Genomic DNA, 19985 nt, shown 5'->3' with positions numbered 1-19985 from the left:
TCGCTCCTGTTTATTGTTGCTTTGTTTGTTTACATTCATTTATTCACGAAAGCTACGAAATGGCTGTCGTTCTATTTTCTTTCTTGACTGCTAGTAGCTATGTCAAAAAAAATTTTCACTTTGTGCCACTTCACTTGCTTGGCTGCTCTGGTACTTTAGGCGTTTTTTAGATAACTAACTAAATAAAGTACCACTTCATTTACAACAACCCTGCAGTATTCAGTGTGTTATTGACACATGAGACGTTTCGAAACAATATTAATTGCTTGCCTTTCACGCTGCCAATGTACGTTAGGGATGATAAACTGCAGTAGCCAGCTTCCTCCAAGACAAACCAGAGTGTTAGTGCAATTTGTTCACTTCCTCCTTAATCATGTTAGTATAGATAAAATGCGTTGAAAGATTCTCGCTTCTAAATTTTAACAATTCCAACGAGAAATTGAAGGACTCAAAGTAAAAGCATTTCCCTACATGTACCCGTTCCTCATGCCATGCACCTCATGCCCAACCTACTATGTTGCTCTGCTTTAAAGTTCATTGCTTAGTACGTCAGAAAAGCTCAAAACTTTTGAAGTTTGTGCTTCATTGCTAGTTAACTTTTAAGCGAAAGCCAGAGGCTAGACGAATCATAACCAAGTTCCTTCAGTCCAATAACAGCGCCTAGAACACGAATCACAACGAAAAGCGTGACAGGTGCGCGTATTTAATTCCTTTCTTCGTGAGTTTTGAACTTTATGCTTCTTTCCCTTCTTTCTTATTCAAGTCAGTAGCTGCTTCGACAAAGTTTGTAATGTATATCACTAGATATAATTTGTTTCTTCATCGAAAGTGCAATTTCAGGAACAGTTATGCAGAAAACAAGCAAGCTATCGGGCTGCTACAACTGCAGGGTCCTAAATATCTAGAGAGCCATTCTCCTTTTATGCAGAAAGCCCATTGACGATATTGGATTACAATCGGCATTAACGGGATCAAAATGTGCACCCGCAAGCGACAAACGAGGCTTTTGATCTTGTGTGCCCCTCCGCCCTGAGTACAGATTCCCGCGCTACTCAGCTGTCACCGCCACCGTCGACAGCATCGGGCGAGAAAAAAAAAGGGCGGGAGAATCGATAGCCTCAATGCGCATGCGTCGCGCAGACAACACGCACTAGGGGAACGGTAGAAGAAAAGGAGGAAAGCGTCCGAAAATAACAGTTCGCCCGCGTACGCTTTCTAACGTCCTAATGCGGTGCATCACGCATCCCGGCGTTGGCACGCGAACCTCGCGACACGGAGTCGAGGCACGCTTTTCATTCATTTTACTCTTCTTTTTGTATAGTTCACGTAAGCGCTCCACGCAAGAGCCGAAGGACGAAGAGAGAAGAAAAGTGAGACAGGTCTATTCGCCAAAATGGCGACACAGCGCCGGAATAGCGAAAATAAAGCTTTAGGTGAACGGGAGAGCGCAGGCTAGGTACGGTGAGAACGCATCAACTTTATGCATAGCGCTAAGCCTTGCCTTCAGTTTGCGGCACCTTTATAAGTACTGGTTCTGAGGTTGTCAGCACATTCCAGTCACGTTTTACGAGGCAATCAGGTGTTCAGGTTTCAACCACAAATTTCCATGCACGTGCCCACATCGGTGAGCCGAACGACCGTATTTTTTTTTCAGGCACCAGGAGGAAACTAGGATTCACGTAAAAACAAAGGTATCATATACAAGTGTGGCACACGCCCTCCTACGCAATCTCAACCGCGATGGGGGCGCATGAAATCCGAGGAACAAAGCGCGGTCGGAGACGTAACAAAAGAAAAGGACTGGCACGAGTTTGACATGCACAGGCCCAGTGAAGGAGGATGGCCTGGCTAGGATCCATACGTCTTTATATGCAGCTTACAACGTTCCCTCAGGTGCGCCCTTTCCACCCCCCTGACAGCCCGCCGAAAATGGCCGGGCAACGTCGAAGAGTGAGAGGTAAAACGCAGATATCTCGGAGAACAGCTGATGCGATGGGATGCATTCGTCCGCGTGCGATGGCAGGGGGGGACATGCTCACGCCTCCGTCACCCGACACACGTCCCCCCTTTTCGTCGCCTTACAGCTGTTTCGCGTCTTGCTGCGACGACGCGACCATCTTGATTTCGTTCTCTTCTGCCTCCCCGACCCCCCTTCCCTTGCAGATCAGCTTCGCAGACACATACCGCGCGAAGAGGCGTGTGAAACAAACAAACCAGAAGCAAAAAAAGGAAAATAACTGGAGCCCTGTTTACGTCGATATCGAATCAGTGCTGTGGCTCCACCTTCAGCAGCGACAACTTTCTCACGTCCCTGTATTTATTTGTCTCTCTATTTTTTTCCGGTCATCCATTCCCGGTGCTCCTCGAAAAGGCTCGAAGCTCCAGGAGAGAAGGCGACAGGAGGACGGGAGGGGATAAGGGAATGGGCTCCTCTTTCTGTTTCGAGTCGGCGCAAAGCGCGCCCGGAGCCGAAAGCGCGTGCGTTGTCTGCGTCCGGGCCGTTCGCGTTCCCACGAAATCGCCAACAGTTTCTCGCAGGTGGTGGTAAAAGAAGAAGAAGGAAGGAGGCGGGGGGACGGCGAGAACTCTTTGCGCAACCGGATCTTCTCCTACCCATCTCCGCAGCTCCCTCGCCTCCCGTGCGTAACGTTTGAAGCGGGTTTTCTCCCCGCGACAGAGGTGTTCGCACGGAGATATCTATATGCGCATATTCCCCGGCCCTTTTCCGCAATTCTCTCGCGCATTAACTATGGTAACGCAGTTCGCACCGGGCCGTATTTGCATAGAAATGGAATTTTTGTTGCGATCCGTACACAGCGACGCCCGAGAAGCGCCGCGCGTGCGAAGGGATTAGAATTGAAGACCGAAGCGGCGAGAAGAGAAGGAGGGGTGGAGGGGGGGGGGGGGAGGTTCCGCTGCAGACACTGCTACCATTACTGTCACCGACATTTTCATGAGCTTTCGCATGGACGCGGAGGCACGGCGGTGGCGTTGTTTTCGAAACTACGCCGCCGTTACGCTTTACACTCCGAGTAACAGGAGGGGGCGGAAGGGGAGGGGGGAGGAGGCAGTACCCGTACCCGTTGCGCGGTACAAAGAACTGATACCTATTCCGAGGTTCTGGTGAGTTTTTCCTGGCGTGAAATGGTGTGTTTTATAGAGGCGAATGCAGTGTCGGCTGGCTGGCGATGCGTCGGTGCCCTGTTACGTTCCGTATCTGCCAAAATGCATGCGTGCTCACGCTGGAGGGTGCCAGCTCCCATTGTCTTTCGCTCTTTATTTTCTTTTTTGCAGCGGGTCCTCTCGTCGAGTCGCAGACCATAATCAGCAACCCGTACATCCAAATCCTTGAGAACGGGTCTCTAGTCCTGCGTGAAATTGGACTCAAAGACGCCGGAGAGTACATGTGCCAAGCGACAAACAACGTGAAGCCGAGCCTCAGCGAAGTAGTCAAGCTTCGAGTTCACGGTGAGAACGCAGTTCGCGCACAATTATAATGACAACGGCAACAATTCTAAGAGTGAGGGTTTCAGTACAAACGAGAGCGTCTTGTTTTAATTTGAATCAAGTGGGCGCGTGTACACTCATCTGGGCAGAATTAAAAGGAACGTTTTCATGAAATATAAGGTTTGCACGAAATATTTGAATAGGGGTTTCTCAGGTGGCTTTGGATTCATTGCGCTTGTTTCAACGTCACAGAAAGCAAGAATGTCTAATATTCTTCAAATGCTCGCATTTTCAAAGAAAACAAGGCAAGCCAAAGTATTTCTGCAGTGTAAGGCCTAACAAACTGAACCGGTCAAAAGAGATAAACAGAAAGAAGAAAGACAGGCATGTTAAACAACAGGTGTCCTGATTGGCTACCCTGCACTGGGGAGTACTGATATACCGGCCAAGCATATCAGTTACACCTATACCCTGACTGCAAGCATGAAAACTAAATATTGTAAGGTGGGGTTTATTCTGAGAAGCTTCCTAACGGGAGCAGGGCCAACAGCGGGTCAGCTAGTCCAGCCGAGAGCGTGTGTCAGGCGATGACCATGCAGCTCGCACATATACTCGTCGTCTTCTTTACAATGGAGCCAGGAGCATGCACCAGGCGATGACCATGCGGCTTGCGCATATGCTCGTCGTCTTCTTTACAATATATACAGTTCAGATTTTCGTTTCATTTGACGAGATTACATAGTTTCATATAGCATTTCGAGCTGCATGAGTTTTGCGCTTCAGTCAGTGACGCGAAAAGTTGCTCTTGAAAGCGGGAGCTCTCAAAGACGTACTTCTTTGTCGAGGCATAATTAGTTTTGTGAAATACACCGCATATACTGACGACTGCACAATCCTCTAGTGTTGAAATATCAAAATGCTTTGTATACATACATTCCTTATCCATTCACATTGCGAGGCTTCTTTTATATACTCCTTGATGAAGCGCGTCATCTTTTTCTAAGTGCGTGCTCTTCCACCAAGTGTCCATTCAATTGAACAACTGGTTCGTAAACCAGTAAGAAAATACCGCCTGGCTACAGTAACAGCAGAATTCATGCAGCGCAAAGATATGTCTATCTCTACAAGATTATGTTGAAAAGTTGAACTGTATGATAGGCACTAATGAATCGGTGATTCTAATAAGCTGTTTGTGTGCCAGATATAGTTTTGACGTCAAGAAAACGAAATTATAGCAATCTCGATATTACTCAACAAGCATCACATAACTAAAAAAACATTTTGAAACAGCGGAGTGTATTGGAGGCCGATGATTATGATGATAATAATATGTTTTGCTGTTACGGCTGTGTTCGTCAATCATATTCATGTCGTAGATCTCTGTGAGTTCTCACTCCAAGGATTCTGAAATCCCTGAAGACAGACAACAAGGCAAATGGGCTGGACAAAGAACAGGCCCTGGCTTAAGGCCAAAATTTTGTTCACATTTGTGCGTATGCCTTGCGCTTACTGAGCAGCTTATGTGCTGCCAAAGGCGTCGAAGAGCAAGCTTACGAAATTCGAGTGTTTCAATATCCCGCGAAGACGCTGTCTTTATATTGACATTGATGGCTCTGTAGGCGCTGGATACAAGTACTTTGCCGTCAGGGAGGATTACCTGAGAAACCCCAGCCAATATTCGACCGTTCTCGATCGTGCTATTGTGTATGCTCTGAAGGAGCTCGGGTTTGCCGTTTTTTTTTTTATTGCAAACAAAGGCCTCTCAGCTGGCTAATATAACAGGGGCAGCATCTATGAAACATCGAAAAATAAGCTTCCCGTTCATTTCGTGCAGTGGTGGGTTGAAATCTATTTTCAAGCAATATTTAGTGGCTTCGTAAGCACGAGGCACTTACGCTACTATCACTATTGTGCCAACATTCTTAAGTAGTTTGAGAACAGCGTCTTGCTTGCGTTTTTGATTGCAGTATCGCTTATTTAGCTCTCTATATCCGCATTTCAGAGGAACTTTTTGCTATTTATTTAAATTTGCATTATTCCTTATTTTTTGGAAGAAAGCAGAAAAATGTTTACAGAGAAACTGAAGTGGCTAGACGACGCGTAACGAAACACGTATTCCTTTTTATTTTCCGACTGCGGGAAGAGGGAATCTGTTAAGACACGTAGCAGCCGCGCACGTTTGTTTTGTATAGCTTGAAGTAATATGCACTTAGATAGATATGCGTATTGATATACATATGCAGAAGGGCAATAGTTAGTAAACATAAAAATAAATGTAGACAAATGCAAACTAAAGGAATTCAAAAAACACTCAATGAGAAAGTTTATGTGCGCATTTTTTAGGGTATTAAAAGACCTGTCAGAACGCAGTTCTTAAACTGTACTTCAAGGACCCTTTAAACAAAACAATGATGAGTATAACAAGAGAACTGAGCAAAAATGCGTGTCGAAAATGCACGGCAAGATACGGCAGATCTATGCAGTGGTACTGATCAAATATACTTTTATTCCTTCCTGACAGTAAATGTTACAGCAACATTATGTTTTTCTGGGTAGTTCAACAAGGTGGGTGTTGTGGACTCTCCATTATTGTATTTATTACGGCAGCAAAAGAGATTTCTTTAATCCGCTTCAAAAAGAAGACCTAATTTTCGCTGCAAACTGCTTCTTACGTTTGCCGCTTGTCACGGACGCAGCTGTCGAACGTTCCTCTTCCTAGACCACCCAGCGCCATCCAGAGTTTGGCAGCGAAACCAGCCACTGGCACTGACCATCGCATTGCGCCTACCGGTGGCTAACGAAAAGTTGCATTATTGTAGTCTTGAATAATATTTGAAATATGCTGTCGTAACGAACATGTCATTATTTCTCGCCTCAGTACTAATAACATTTTTTTCTTTTTTTTCTTCACACCTGCACGCACCAGTGCCAGCCTTTTTCAAGTCACAGTTCAGCTCCCAGAACGTGCAGAAAGGAGAAGACGTGCGCATTCGCTGCGAGGCCTTCGGTGAAAAACCCATAAACATCACATGGACCAAGGATCGCCAAGTGCTCAACTTCCAAGCCGAAAATAGGTGCGTATCCTGAAGCTTGTGTTTATACCGTTACAAAAAAAGCATTGTAACGAACTCTTCCAAACTCGGCGAATGAATGAAGTTAAGACAGCCAGGAAGATACAAAAATTGTATAGAATTATCTCGAGTTTCTTGGCAGTTCTCTGGAAATTTCTGTGCATTCGAAAAATGATTAAAACTGAAACTACTCTTGTTGCTTGATGGCGAATGAACTTATTGATTACACGTGTTAACGATTACGAACACATAGAGAGCAATGCTATTAGTTGTGATAGAGAGCATAAAGTCAGCAGGCAAATTTAATCGAGCACCAGAGTATAAGAACAGTAAACCTTAAATACGTCTTCGTCATTAGACACATTATCCCGTAACATATTGCCTTGGTAACGCACCACTATCAATATATAGAGCCTCAAACATTAATTTCCTTCAGAATGTATCTGCATATCAAATAATATGAGAGACACGTTCTTTCTAAAGTTCCGCAGGACCCAAATGCCTTTTTCCTAGTCACCTCGAACAAAATTGCCGCCTATTTGTTTTTGTGCTTGAAACCACTAGCGCAGCGTGTACTGGTGCAAAGGAAGCATTGCATGCGTGAGCCACGGCGGCATTGACCATGCTTAGCGCAAACATGCATCTGTGAGAATAAGTGACGGGAATATGTCGGAGCCTAAATTTTAGTTGGAAGCAGTATTTTATGAAGGCGGTGCGCAAAACCAAATGTGCATTTCCTCTCCCTCCCATGAAACAATGTTTCCTCGCCTACACGAGCCGTTCCAGCCGAAATTAGCTGGCAACACTGGACGTATATTCTCGGGTGCACTTGATCCCCGGCGCTCAATCTCTATACACGACTGAATATGTATACCGTTCCCTGCGGATAAGAGGAGAGAGTGGGAGCTTTTTGTTGCGATGAACTTTGAGGCCGAGGAGGCCGTCTCTTTGGTGGAACTCCCACATACGGGTACTGATGCAGTAAATAGAAACGCACTCCATTACGATTCCTCAAACCTAATTTAGCCTGAAATTACTAGATTCACATCACCAGCTATTGTTCACCTATACAATCATTATTACTGTTTCCTCCATCAGCATTGTTTTGCACAAGAATACCCTACTGCCTTGAAACTGCACCGCATGTCAAGTAGACTAAAATAATTTTTCCGAACGCACCTTCACTTTTGGGGTTTGCATGGTCCACGTGCGGCAATAAAATGCGCCCCTCACTCAGTCAGTAGCAGGCCTATTTTAGGGCCGAAATGTCAGCGGTTCGACGCTGGGCTATTGCTTTTCCTGATAAGCGCTGGTAAGCCGCACTCATAAAAAAAATGCGAAAACATTGAGGCATTGCGAGGTCGTGAATTCCTGTTTTGATTCCCCGTGATGATCTGTATTTGAGGGACGCGCTGCAGAGCTGCACAGGCCTTCAAACCACGAGTCTCCACACTCTATGCAAAAGCTTGGCTGACATCTATTCGACAATGCCTTTAAGTGTGCTTTGCTCGAGAAGGCTTTTGTATGCTTATTGTTCGATATATTTGCCCAGGCGAACATCAATTGATTTTTTCATACATTTTAATTAACGAAAAAGGCACGGACAAAAGAGCAAGGGCAGGATACAGGGTAGTCACGCTTGTCCGTGTATTTTGGCGCTTGCTAAGATGTCTGCAATCAGTAACTAACTAGCCCAATTAAAGGTCCGGGAAGTTCGTCATGCTTTGTTCATATACCTCTTTTAAACGCATATAACGACTCTTGTTGCGTTGTCAATGCTGCCTAACTAGACATATAAAATGTATTACTCAATATTTTGCTAGGATGATTGAATACTTACTGCTGACCTAATACAGGCCTAAAATCGTTCTAGAGTTAAGTGTGAGCAGTCATGTATTCTATTAAAGGATATATTTTCTTACTGTCAGTGCCACACATCAGGTTGCCTATACATTGTCTGACTCAATGACGTGAAAACTAAAACTGTTCTATCTGCTGGCTAATTCAGCAATAAACAACTGTGGTACGTCGTTTCCCTCAGAAAAGCGTAAGTTTTTCAGAGAAAGCTTCGTTCCTGGACCTCATTATTCTTTAGACCCTGCTCGAGATGTGAGTCACGTATATTAGATTCCTCAATCTACTGCCGCACGTCTTGAACCTTTCTTTCATCGCGGAGGTTACTATGCACAAAATTTGCTATGTAATGAACGTGATCAACCGATGAATATCAGAACTGGTACAAACTTTATTCACCCAACTTCCGCTGTCAAGAGTGCTTTACGAGAAACTGGTTTCGCATTGTTTATACTCCAGGTATAAAGAAACCACCACAACGCTGCCGGAGCACGTCGTCTCCGAAATTCATGTCAAATCAGCGGACCGTCGAGATTCGTCGTTGTTCACTTGCATGGCGTCAAATGCCTACGGGAGAGACGAGACAAACTTTCAAGTCGTTGTTCAGGGTGAGTGGAGCGCATCTTAGCAATGGGGTAAACGCAGCGGTGAACAGACTAGCGGAACGTACAGAACTCTTAACGATATTTTGTGTTGTTGCTTGTTGTAACGTTGCGCTTGTTGCGGCATTGTACTGACGTTGTTGGGTGGGCCTGAGGTGTGGGGCCGTATTCTAAAAGCTGTCCATTTTCCGTAGTCGATTTCGCATCCATTCTCTGTCTCTGGAGACTCAGATATACCCACGGCTTTCAAGCGTCTCTTGCAAGCGACCCGGCCATTGGGTGCTATGCGAACGGATCTTATCATTGGCTGAAATGAGATGCAATATGCAGCCAGTGGTGAGGCGCATCGCAGTACTCTGTCAACAGCAAAGAGCCAGACCTGACCCCTGGCTGTCATTGGCTGCGATATGCAGCCAATGGTGAGGTACAATCGCCAACCTCCCAATGGCCGGGTCGCTTGCCACAGCCGCTTGAAGGACGCCGGTATATCGAGTGACGAATAGCAGAAGAACTAATGGGCTCGAAATGGACAACGGAAAATTGAAAGTTTATAGAATATGGCTCCTTGTCCTTTGCAAGGCTGCGCATGCTTTGCTTAAGGTAAAGAAAATAAGCCCACACTTTAGGCCTTTTCCTGTGGCAAGAATTATATATGGACATCTTCGTTTTCCTTCATAAAATTGCCTAACTACAGGACACTAGACTGCACACTTATACGCTTGTTCATGCTTAGGAGAAGCACAGCACTGCATGCGATGTATATCTGCTCTTGTGAGTCTGAAAGCCACAGCATGTGTCTGCCACAGTTTTCTTGTTTAAAGTTTGAAAGTAGTGGCATTCGGGATGCAGCGGCGCAGTTTGCGCCGAGACCATTACGTGGTTAAGCGGCGAGAGGACGCTACACTATCATAAGGAAAGCTTTTGTCCATCAAGAAGGGTTTTTAGAGCTGACAGTGCACTCACGACTGGACTATAGGATTCCTACAACAACCATAAATTACGAGCGAATTTTTTTCTTCACAAAATGCTTATGAATATGTAAGACGTCAGCATATTCTCCTTCAATTCACTTCACTTTATTCACCATAAAGAAACACTTCTGGCGGTACTACATAAGGGGATTACATAAGGGGGTTTGAAAAATCCACTTTTACAGCGTTAGCTTCTTTTAGTTCATTCATCTGTTTTGCGAGTATGAATTCAGGTGCGTAACACCGAACCTGCTAAAAAAATACTTGCCTCAAGCTCCATGGGACAAACACAAAGCCAAGGTAAGGCAGAAGACACGTCGGTTCGGTTCACAGAAGCCGAAGGAAAGCGATTTGGGCGCGAAGACCCCGCAATTCGATCCCGGACAATCCAAGTGAATTCACTTAGACGCCTGGACGCGAGACATTCGGGCTGCCGAGCCAGGAGAAAGGCGACAGAATCGGCAATCCAAGGCAGTGTCCAAGCCGTAGGCTGCGACCAAGATATTCATCAAACAGTTTCTGAAGAGTCCGTTTGACTACAACTGCTTGGTAGGCGATCGGTTGAGTTGTGGTTCAAGAATGATCTCTCTTGCGTGTCTCTGCCCCGTCAGCCGATACCCTCGTTGGAGTTTGTCGACAGCGGCCGCTCAATGTTCCGCCTATGTTAACAGTGAGCCATTAGCGGAACAACACTCGCAACCTTCCTGTGAGTTTTTTTTTCGAATGAATTTTGCGGACTTTTGGGTAATTAGGACGTAATCCTGTGACCTCTGCTTGTTTTCCGTGACACAAAACGATCCTGAGCATTGTTGTCTTTCATCTGTTTAAATGTACTCAAAATGACTGTAGAGCTGTCGTGTTGGGAATTGTTTACGCGTTTTGTATAGCCAAAAACGGTATGACCTTAATTTTTGTTCACGTCTTCGCCTCGGCAACGAAGAAGAACGCTGGAAACTCCTGAACATGTCGAGCGCATTTGCAGTACGCTATATCTCGCACGACTGCTAACATTTTAGTTCATTCCAGTTGTTAAGCCTCGTAGATCCACACGAAACTTTTACATAGAGTATCAAAATTGAATTTTATGCAACATATTCTTTCGAGAGCGGGAAAAAGCACCTATGCGACGCACAAGGTCTCGGAGGAGCGATCGAGCAATTTTTTAAGTAGCGGTCGATTCTGCATTCTGAAGTGCATGTTTCATGATCTACATGATCACCACTTAAAAAGAAATTCTGTGACACGTTTCACTTGTTTGCCGCTTTCATGTTTTGACGTTTATAAAAACCCAATTTTGTGAGCAATGCGGATGCTCACTTTCAATTCTACGAGGTCTATTTGTATGCCTATGCCATGAATGAGAAGGAAGTCATTAGACTGAGAGGTTTTATCGAGAGCGCATCTGATTTCATGCAGCATTTTTACTCGGCCATTAGCTACTCAAGTAATTTCAATTAATTTTTAAAAATTTTTTAGGCACTTTGCTTCAGCACTTTGCTTGCACATTAGTTGAGTTTCGGACAGGTCTTGGTAATTTAGTTTATAATTTTCTGCTGCATCCACGCATTTTAACATAATTGACCATAACTGACTCAATGACCTTTCGGTTTGCGTCGAAATACATTATTGCCGTTGTCTTCCTTAACAACACTTACTAATGCTATAGCTGCAAGCAAGCTTCCCTGGTGCATAAGCTACTGGAAAAGCTACGAATACTTACAGTCAGCATGTGTTGGCTGACGAAATACTGGACTGAACAAAGAAATCAGCCACTTTTTATATACCTGCGCTTTTTTTTTTCATTCCTTACTCTCCGCTGCGTCCGATAGGAGCAAAGTGGCATCTATAAATTCTTTGTGTCTTGAGAGGAAGAAATAGTCGCTGGACCATTTCAAAGGTGTTCTCAAATTTCCTGACTTTGATGTAGCCGAAACGCTTTCCTTCAGTACTCTTGTGCCAACAGCACTGCTTTCATCTTCGTTCATTATTATTTTATCCTAGCACATTATTTTTCAGTCACGTGGAACTTGAAATAGCATTGTACACACAGTGGCCAATATTGCAGGCAATATTAGTAAGTGCGCGCCTTTTTGTGCAATGTTGAGAGCGTCTAACCACTATCAGATGTATACTTTGCAACGTTGTTACTAAACAGAAATTGAATGTTTTTGTTGGAAAACCTAAACTATCATCACCCACAGTGCTGTTTTGAAAAATGGGCTGTAAGCTTTTGCTTAAAGGACAAGCACACACGGGAGCCGCTCTTGTATCAACTCCCGCAGGCCTATACAGTAGGCTCGATATCATACCTAACGCGATCTAAGCTGTCATTTCGCTGCAGATGCACCGACTGGATGACTTTTTTTTCTTGTTTCAAAGTGGCTCTCTTTTTGCTAAGATATCCAGTGCTTATCTTTGGAGCTTCCAGAGTACTGACTCTTCTATTATACTACTGCATGCACTTCGATAGCGGTTCACTTTATGCACGTGTTTTCCAGCTTACTAGAGGCCATACCGTTGCTGCTGATTACCGGTACTTCTTCTCTATGTGAAAACACATATCAGGGGTCATTATATGGCTTGTCCGCTAGGTTTATGAAAATTTCTGCAGGTGAGTTGAGTACAGTGCGAAAAAGAGCGAGTTGTCTCAGGAAAAGCAAGACCGCCGCGAAATGCGGCGAGTTTATTTGTACGTGTTATAAAGAGCATTTTAGGGCTGCTTTTCCATTAACCCAGCAAGTCCTTGCGACAGCTACACAAACAAAAAACGCAGAAACCGTTTAGATTCAAATAGAAAAATGCGCAGAAAAAGATTTTGTGCGAAATTTCGTGCAGATTTTAAAATACATGTAACGCAACGCGGTACCGAGGGGAACAAAACATTTAACGAGAAGAATAGGACCGTCCGTTGGTTCCACGTCACATTTAAAATGTTGACTAAAGAGCGAAAGCGCTGGAAATGCAGTACTGCACAAATTGGAGCGCTGCTTGTTCGAAACAAGACCTGCGAGACAACTAGTAAAGAAGTATTTGTCAATGCGCTGGTCTAACACTGTCTTTGTTCACTAAAAAAAAAATTGCGTGCATTGTCTAATGCAGTGGGTCGCAAGTGGCTCGAAAGTATATAACGTGCAGAAAATAAGTGATTACTTCCAGGATTTTTGCTGCCGGTCTAATTTTATTATTCTTTTACGTAAATAAAGAGTTTCAGATGTTTATATTTCACATCAGTGCCAGTAGCCCTCATAAAAAAAATAATGTGGATTAGCTCAGCTAATCCAGGATATAAAAGCGAAAGATGTCGACGTTTACTGTGTTCATTGGCGTTGGCGTTAATGTAATGTAAAACCGCGCCGTAAAGGAAGGAATAAAGGAGGAAGGAAAAGAAGGAATAGGAAACTGAAAATTGAAAGTTGGATTTTGAGGAAAGGCGCGGCGCTGCGCAGCGGCGGAACACCTGTGGCTCGGTGCTACTAGTGGCGCATGCGCAGTAGTAACTAGGGAGCGAGAGAGAAAGAGAGAGAAATATCCGCGGCGAGCCGTGCGTTGTGACGTCATGTGCCTCCTCGGAGCACCGGCACGGCGAAATTGCTAGTTCGCGGCCAGTAAAGCTTTCGCTTTAAAAACATGAGTGGAAAGCACAGTATAAACACCGAAACGTACTGCACACAACCATGTTTTGGATTTTAAACACTGGCTCATACAAAACAGATAAATAAAAAATAAATAGTAAGTAATCTATTCTCTAACTAAATTTCAATAGCCTATATCTAAGAGTCATTTAACTATTTCCTTTCCGGATAAAATAAAGGCTTAGAGGACCGGAAGCCAAACTCTGAAATACTGCGGACGAGTGACGAAAAAAGACGATGGCCGGAGGGGTCGGAAAACCTTTGTACCGTGTCAGATTCATTCCGTTCTCTACCTGGACAAGTTATCTTTTCGCTGGCTGTCCAGGCCTTTCACATGGTGGGCTCGCTTGTTCCACTTGCTCTCGGGATTCGAGTTTTGCAGGAAGATCAGAGGAGACTGCGCTGGCCGAAATTTGATCTCGGCTGCGCCCAGCTTTCGAAGCTGGGGCCACTCGTGGAGGCAGAGAGACGAGCCGGGCTCTGCGAGGCAGGCAGGCGTGCCGTACTTTTCACAAATAAGGGACAAACAAATGCGGAGAACTAGAGAGATGGAATGAAAGGCATGGGTCGAGTACTGAAAGCTAGTTTGCGGAAAAGGGAGAGGAGGATGGTGAGGTGGGAGGTAAGAGGAGGTGGAACGGTGGCAAGCACGAGCAAGGCGAGCAGTGGAAACAGAGGGCGAAGAATGAGCGCAACGTGCCGAGCTGCTGAAAGCCAGCTAGGCGCACAATTCCGCGGGGAAATGGGAAGTGCACCGTTGCTGAAAGCGCACAACTCCGCTCGCCATCCGGGAGGAAAGTCGAGTCAGCAGGACTCGCTGCTGCTGCTGCTGCTGCTGCTGCGGCCCGAGTTTGTTGTGTCGTTGATACGGTTGTGCTGTCCTGGCGCGGCTGTTGTCGCCGTTTTCTCTCAGTCGGGGAAGCGCGCGTGTTTTCTCCAGCGACCTTTCTGTTTGTCCATCCTTAGTCGTGTCGCTGCTACGCTGCTGTTTCCGGTCTTCTCCCGTTCACCCCCCCCCCCCCTCACCCCCCGATCCTATCTGAAAAAAGAAACATTCATTCAGTGCAGGAGAAAAAAAAAACAAATCTCAAATTTTCTTCTTTTCTTCGTTAATTTTTTCCTTCATTCCCATTGCACTTCGTATGAAGTAACAGCTGTTACCAGAGTCTGGCGTAGAGTGCGCATACTGCCAACGGTGCAGCACGTGCGAGATGTCGAATTTTCTGCGTGCACTTCAATGTGGAATACGTGTTGTTACATTCTTGTTTTGTTTGTGTGGCTTAGTACTTCAGCGAACAAATCTGCGACCGTAGTTATTGCGTTTCTATCCGATTTTTCTGCTGCAGTCTTTTAATATGCGACTGCACGAATATTCTTCGTTGCTGAAGACGTGCCACTGCTTTTCAAGCCCACTGGAGGCGTTAAATGTCTTTACGCGTTATATTTTGTTTTCAATTTAATCGTGCCTACTTTCACTTTCTTCTTCTAAGCGTTTGACATGCGTTTCCAAACTGCTACTTTTGTCTCTATGCCCGCGAAAGGCGTTCGATTCAGACCTTGAACACAGCTACTTTCTATGTTATAATTCTTGCAGAGAAGTGTAGCCAAGTAGTGCAGGATATGCATCACATAGCTTTTACTGTTTTTTTTTTTACTCCACATCATTCAGTGCATACCATCCTCCAAGAACAAAGGTTATGATGCAGAAATCTGCGTTCGAATTTTACCAAGGTGTTTAAGAGCCCAGAAAGTTGCAAGAGATATCGACCAGCTTGGTTTTGCCACAGTATGCAGCTTCAGCTCATTGAGCTGTGAATAATGAGTATTCTGTAGCACAGTCATGTATTCATGCTTAATGCACTGAGGGCGTCTTAGTTCTTTAGGTAGAGCTTGTACTTGGTTCATGTCATTAACGAGTTCACACAGTTGGTCACCGGTCTCATGTTATAGCTGTGTCTTTCTGGGGAATGGATCTTCAGGCAAAAAAAAAATCAGGCAAGAAACAGGAAAGAATGACACACGGGTGGCGTACTAGTGTGCATGCTTGTTTTTATGTTCTTCTCATCATTTCCTATTTCCTGTTCATTCTTGTGGTGATTTTTAAAGATAAACATGTACCTAACTAGTCAGCGTTGCTTCAACGAGATTCAGAAATTGTTTTCTGTGAGAATAAATTTCTGGTTCATCAGGCGATGAAGTGGCTACAGTCCAGGTGCTGCTTATGTTTCACTGCAAATTTTTACCTAGCTTTAAAACAAGAAATAAAAGTCACTAGTCTCATCTAAACAAGCATTGCACCTGCTACTTTAGTGTGACTCTAATATGACTCTTATTGGGGCCTAATGTGATATATTCTGGTTTTTATTCACTATGTACTGCGCGGTCTTTCTGGCCTCGGTTACAGCTTTTCGAAACGTACAGAAATGGAAAATTTTATCAAATGCTCAACGTGGGTACTGTAAGGTGTAAAAAGGCCCCGTCAGCGAATAGCATTCATATTGAGTTCGCAGTATGGTTAGCAGTACAAGTAATTACAATGATGCAGACAAACAAGTAAGAAAAAGCAGCACTCTGAAAACGAATATTTTTTTAGCTCCAAACATTAAGCGCTTCTTGTGCTTAATTTGGTTACATACTGCTCATGACTGGGGATGTGATTGCATGCTGGCTTACCTCTACTGGCGCTTCACTTTATCGTTAGCACGCGAGTCCACCAACTGTGCAATGCTCAGCTTCAAATATAGCGTCCGCCCTCTTTATGGATGTATTCTTGTCTTATAAATCGGACTAACTTGTGGTGGCTAAGTGCGAGAGTGCTTTCTTTGGAAAAGGCTGCACCGCGAAGGAAAAAGCGCCCCCAATTTTCGGGCACTCGACCTGCCGCCTTGGCCTATCGTCCGGCAACAAAAAGACCATAACCAACCCTAACGTTACAACACAAAACTAAACTCGGCTTTGCACTGCTCGTTATCGAACGGTCTTGCGCCTCCTGTACCAGCGCGTGTGAAGAGCCTCGTGGCCTTGAAACATTAATGCAACTGGCTGTTTACATATTCATGCTGCGTGTTGCGCGCGTTGTACAGAGACAATATTGGCGAACTCGTACGTGCAGAAGAAACCGGGGCGCAATAAAAACTAGTGGAATAAAATAATGCCCTTAAAAAGTTGGCACAACCAAGGCACGCACTTAAGGCACGGGTGCTGTTTTTGAGAGGCCGTAGCAACAGCGTTTGCGTGACTGCCCCCAGACACTGACGCCGCTGGCTCGAATTGCGTCACATTTTTGCTTCCACTATACACTGTGCTGTACTGCATTAAATTTGGAAAGGACATCAACAAGTACTGGCGCGCACAGGGTATGGAGTAAGAAGGGTATTATAACTTTCAGTTGCGACGCTTCTCGGCATCATCGTTAATCAGTATTCGCACGCGATGTTTGCGTTGTCGCTGCCATCGCGTCAAAAATTTTGACAAGCGTTGCTGTTTTTCTCTTTTTCTTCTGCTTTTTTTCACAAAACGATAGGAATTTTAAAACAAGAACCGGCGGCAGCACAGCGCTATTTCGCAAGAATCTCGCCTGCGTTGCACAAGGACGCTTTTCATTTATCTTAAATCGCATTGACTGGTTAAAGTGCACTCTAAGGCATAACTTGCTAGTCAGATATTGTTGCGCGCGTGTACGGGTGGATGATGATTCCTGCTGTGTTATCTCAAGCAGAGGCGTGCTTTTACCAAATGCAGGCTAACGGCATTAAAATGCTAGCAGCACAGAAGGGTAGTTTCTTGTTTCATCATGGGAGAAAGGGTGGCAATCTGCTTGATATTATTTATTTATTTTTATTTATTTATTTATTTATTTATTTATTTATTTATTTATTTATTTATTTATTTATTTATTTAAAATATTGTTGCGCCCGTGTACGGGTGGATGATGATTCCTGCTGTGTTATCTCATGCAGAGGCGTGTTTTCTACTAAATGCAGGCTAACGGCATTAAAAGGCTAGCAGCACTGAAGGGTAGTCTCTTGTTTCATCATGGGAGAAAGCGTGGCAATCTGCCGGATCTTATTTATTTATTTATTTAAAATACCTGCAGCGCCCGAAGGCATTATTGCAGGGGGGAAATACATGTTCTTTGCGAGAGGCCGTTGTGTGAGAAAAAAAAGAGAAAAGAACAGAATGGCGCTACAATAACAACCAAGAAAAAAACTGAAAGGAATGAACGAGCAAATTAAACGAAGGCACCGCGCAAGCAGCTACACATCTGACAACAAAGCCCCAAACAACGTTTCACTGTGACGTTCAGCAATTTTCTATGGAAGTCGGTTCCATTCACTGACAGTGCGTGGAAAAACTGAACAACGAAAGACATTGGTTCGACAATTAAATTCTGTTATTTAGAGTTGGTGATCGCACCTCTTAGACAAAAAATGAGGAGGCAAAAAGTAAGCTTCTCTGTTTACTCTAACTGTTCCGAAATACATTCTGTAGAGCATTTCTAACCGCAATTTTTTTCTGCGCCTGCTTATTAGTTCCCATTCCAACCAATTCCTAAGTAATGTAACGCTGGACGTGAAGTTATAATTATTGCAGGCAAATCTAGCTGCACACTGTCTTTTCAGATTGTCTCGAATATAAAGACTCCGGAGATTCCGTCAAGAAGCAACAGACTGTCATGGGCCCTGTTATAAAACGCCTTGTGGTCTCAATTTTTAACGCTACAGAGTTAAGCGTTTCGTTAAGCGGATAACCCTATGTAGAAGCCGTCCTCGCCGGTGTGTGCGTAGGGGCCGGATTGGTCGAGAGAGTCGTGACGTCACACGTAGAATTGTGGAATTCAAGGTAAACGAAACAGAGCACTCGTGGTTCGAAGTTCCCAAAATGACGAAACATCATTAGCATATGTGAGTATACAAAGATAATAACTGATCGTAAAGAAAACGGCAATTTGGCAATTAGGCGGAAATGGAACGCCTGCCACTAGTGGTGCGAGTTAAATGCGCTACCCATGTCCACGCAGCCTTTCTTTTGAGTTGTTTCCAACATGGTATTGAGCCACGCAGTTTTTTTTTTTTTTTCTGGGTTACCTCTATTTCACGAAACAAAATATCAACGGGATGAATATAAAAGGTGAGACGGTTTACAGAGAACTGTTCGCACTGTAAATGCTTCAAGTTTGCCACCATGTACAGTGCACTTAAACACTAAATTTTTTCCAAACCTCTAAGTTTTTAACGAACAGAGTCACTAAAATATTGACCTCTATCTCTGGCAAGAACCTGTCGTGGTGGCACTTTTTTTTCAAACGTTTTATATATTAGAGTCAAGTTATGTGCTATTTACTTGAGCTATTTGTAAAGCTTTTAGGAAACAACATCAAAGACGTCTCAAAAACGACACAACAACCTAACACTACACGAGAGGTAAGGCTTAGCACGTCACCAAGCACGTTCGTACTGCTCGGTTAGAGCGGTGCTTCTTATGTATGTCAGTAGTCTTTCACGTAATATGGAAACGGTGCCCGTTTCTGTGTGAGTAAAAGCAGCCGCTCACGGGACCCATTAACTCTATCGCGTCCTTAAAATACCCCCCCCCCCCACCTAATTTTTAAGGCGGAAGCGTTTAATGGGTCATACTCGTGGTGACCGTCCGTCGGTCACTCGACCTCGCGCTGACCGCCCGTCCGTTACATCGCCACCTAGGTCACGTGACCTATGTCACGTGGCGGCACGCTCGCTCAAGGTGCTCTTCTCCTTTGTCGTGAAATGAATCCAAGCACGGCAAGTTCAAATTCAAACGGCGTTGGCATTCCCGCAATTAAGAGATATCTAAGTGCCTCCAACAAATTTTTATTTTTATTTTTTGAAAGTAGGCAAGGAAGTTGGGGGGGGGGGGGGGCGGTTCGATTATTGATCTAGTAGATCAAATTCCATAAAAAAAAGTTGTATGTACACTTGAGGTCATTTCATACCGTTGTCACCGCTATTTTTTTTTAACTGAAACGGCTTCAAGCGCTGTGGTTGCATCACTTTCACAAACTAATTATCCCGAAAATTGCTAAATATTATTATTAGTATTAGCAAGCTTTCCCAAAATAACTGATATTAAGTGATAAAAGTTCTGTAGCCCGACAAATATCGCCGAGTTCGACAGGAGGTACTGAACAGGCCATTTTAAACATTGTCTCGCCCACCTGTAAATTTGGTCAGACATGATATCAAGATTAAATCGCTGTTGTGGCTGCATAATGCACCGGCAAGCCGGCAAGGGTGACAGCCTTGTGCCTGATAACCTTCAGTTGTACTCCTTTATGCATACATGGGTCGTTGCAGCGAGTCTTCATACCGTTAAGTCCTTATATTTGCGCATAACAGTGTGGCTATTAGGCAAGATAAAGAGTTACATGGC

At 44.4% G+C, this 19985-nt stretch overlaps 1 protein-coding gene across 1 annotated transcript in view; it reads left to right on the top strand.

Moving 5' to 3' along the window:
- LOC144128612 (cell adhesion molecule Dscam1-like) overlaps positions 1 to 19985 on the top strand; it is a 452661-nt gene that overhangs the window by 351060 nt on the left and 81616 nt on the right. The window contains 3 exon segments of the mRNA XM_077662147.1: positions 3295 to 3468; positions 6374 to 6521; positions 8832 to 8980. Of these exon segments, the coding sequence (XP_077518273.1) occupies positions 3295 to 3468; positions 6374 to 6521; positions 8832 to 8980 (471 nt within the window).

Source organism: Amblyomma americanum, chromosome 4 (genome assembly GCF_052857255.1).
Source record: "Amblyomma americanum isolate KBUSLIRL-KWMA chromosome 4, ASM5285725v1, whole genome shotgun sequence".
In the NCBI taxonomy this organism is placed as follows: Eukaryota; Metazoa; Arthropoda; class Arachnida; order Ixodida; family Ixodidae; genus Amblyomma; species Amblyomma americanum.
Note: the sequence above shows the minus strand (reverse complement) of the source record. Positions and strands in the feature narration are given on the sequence as shown.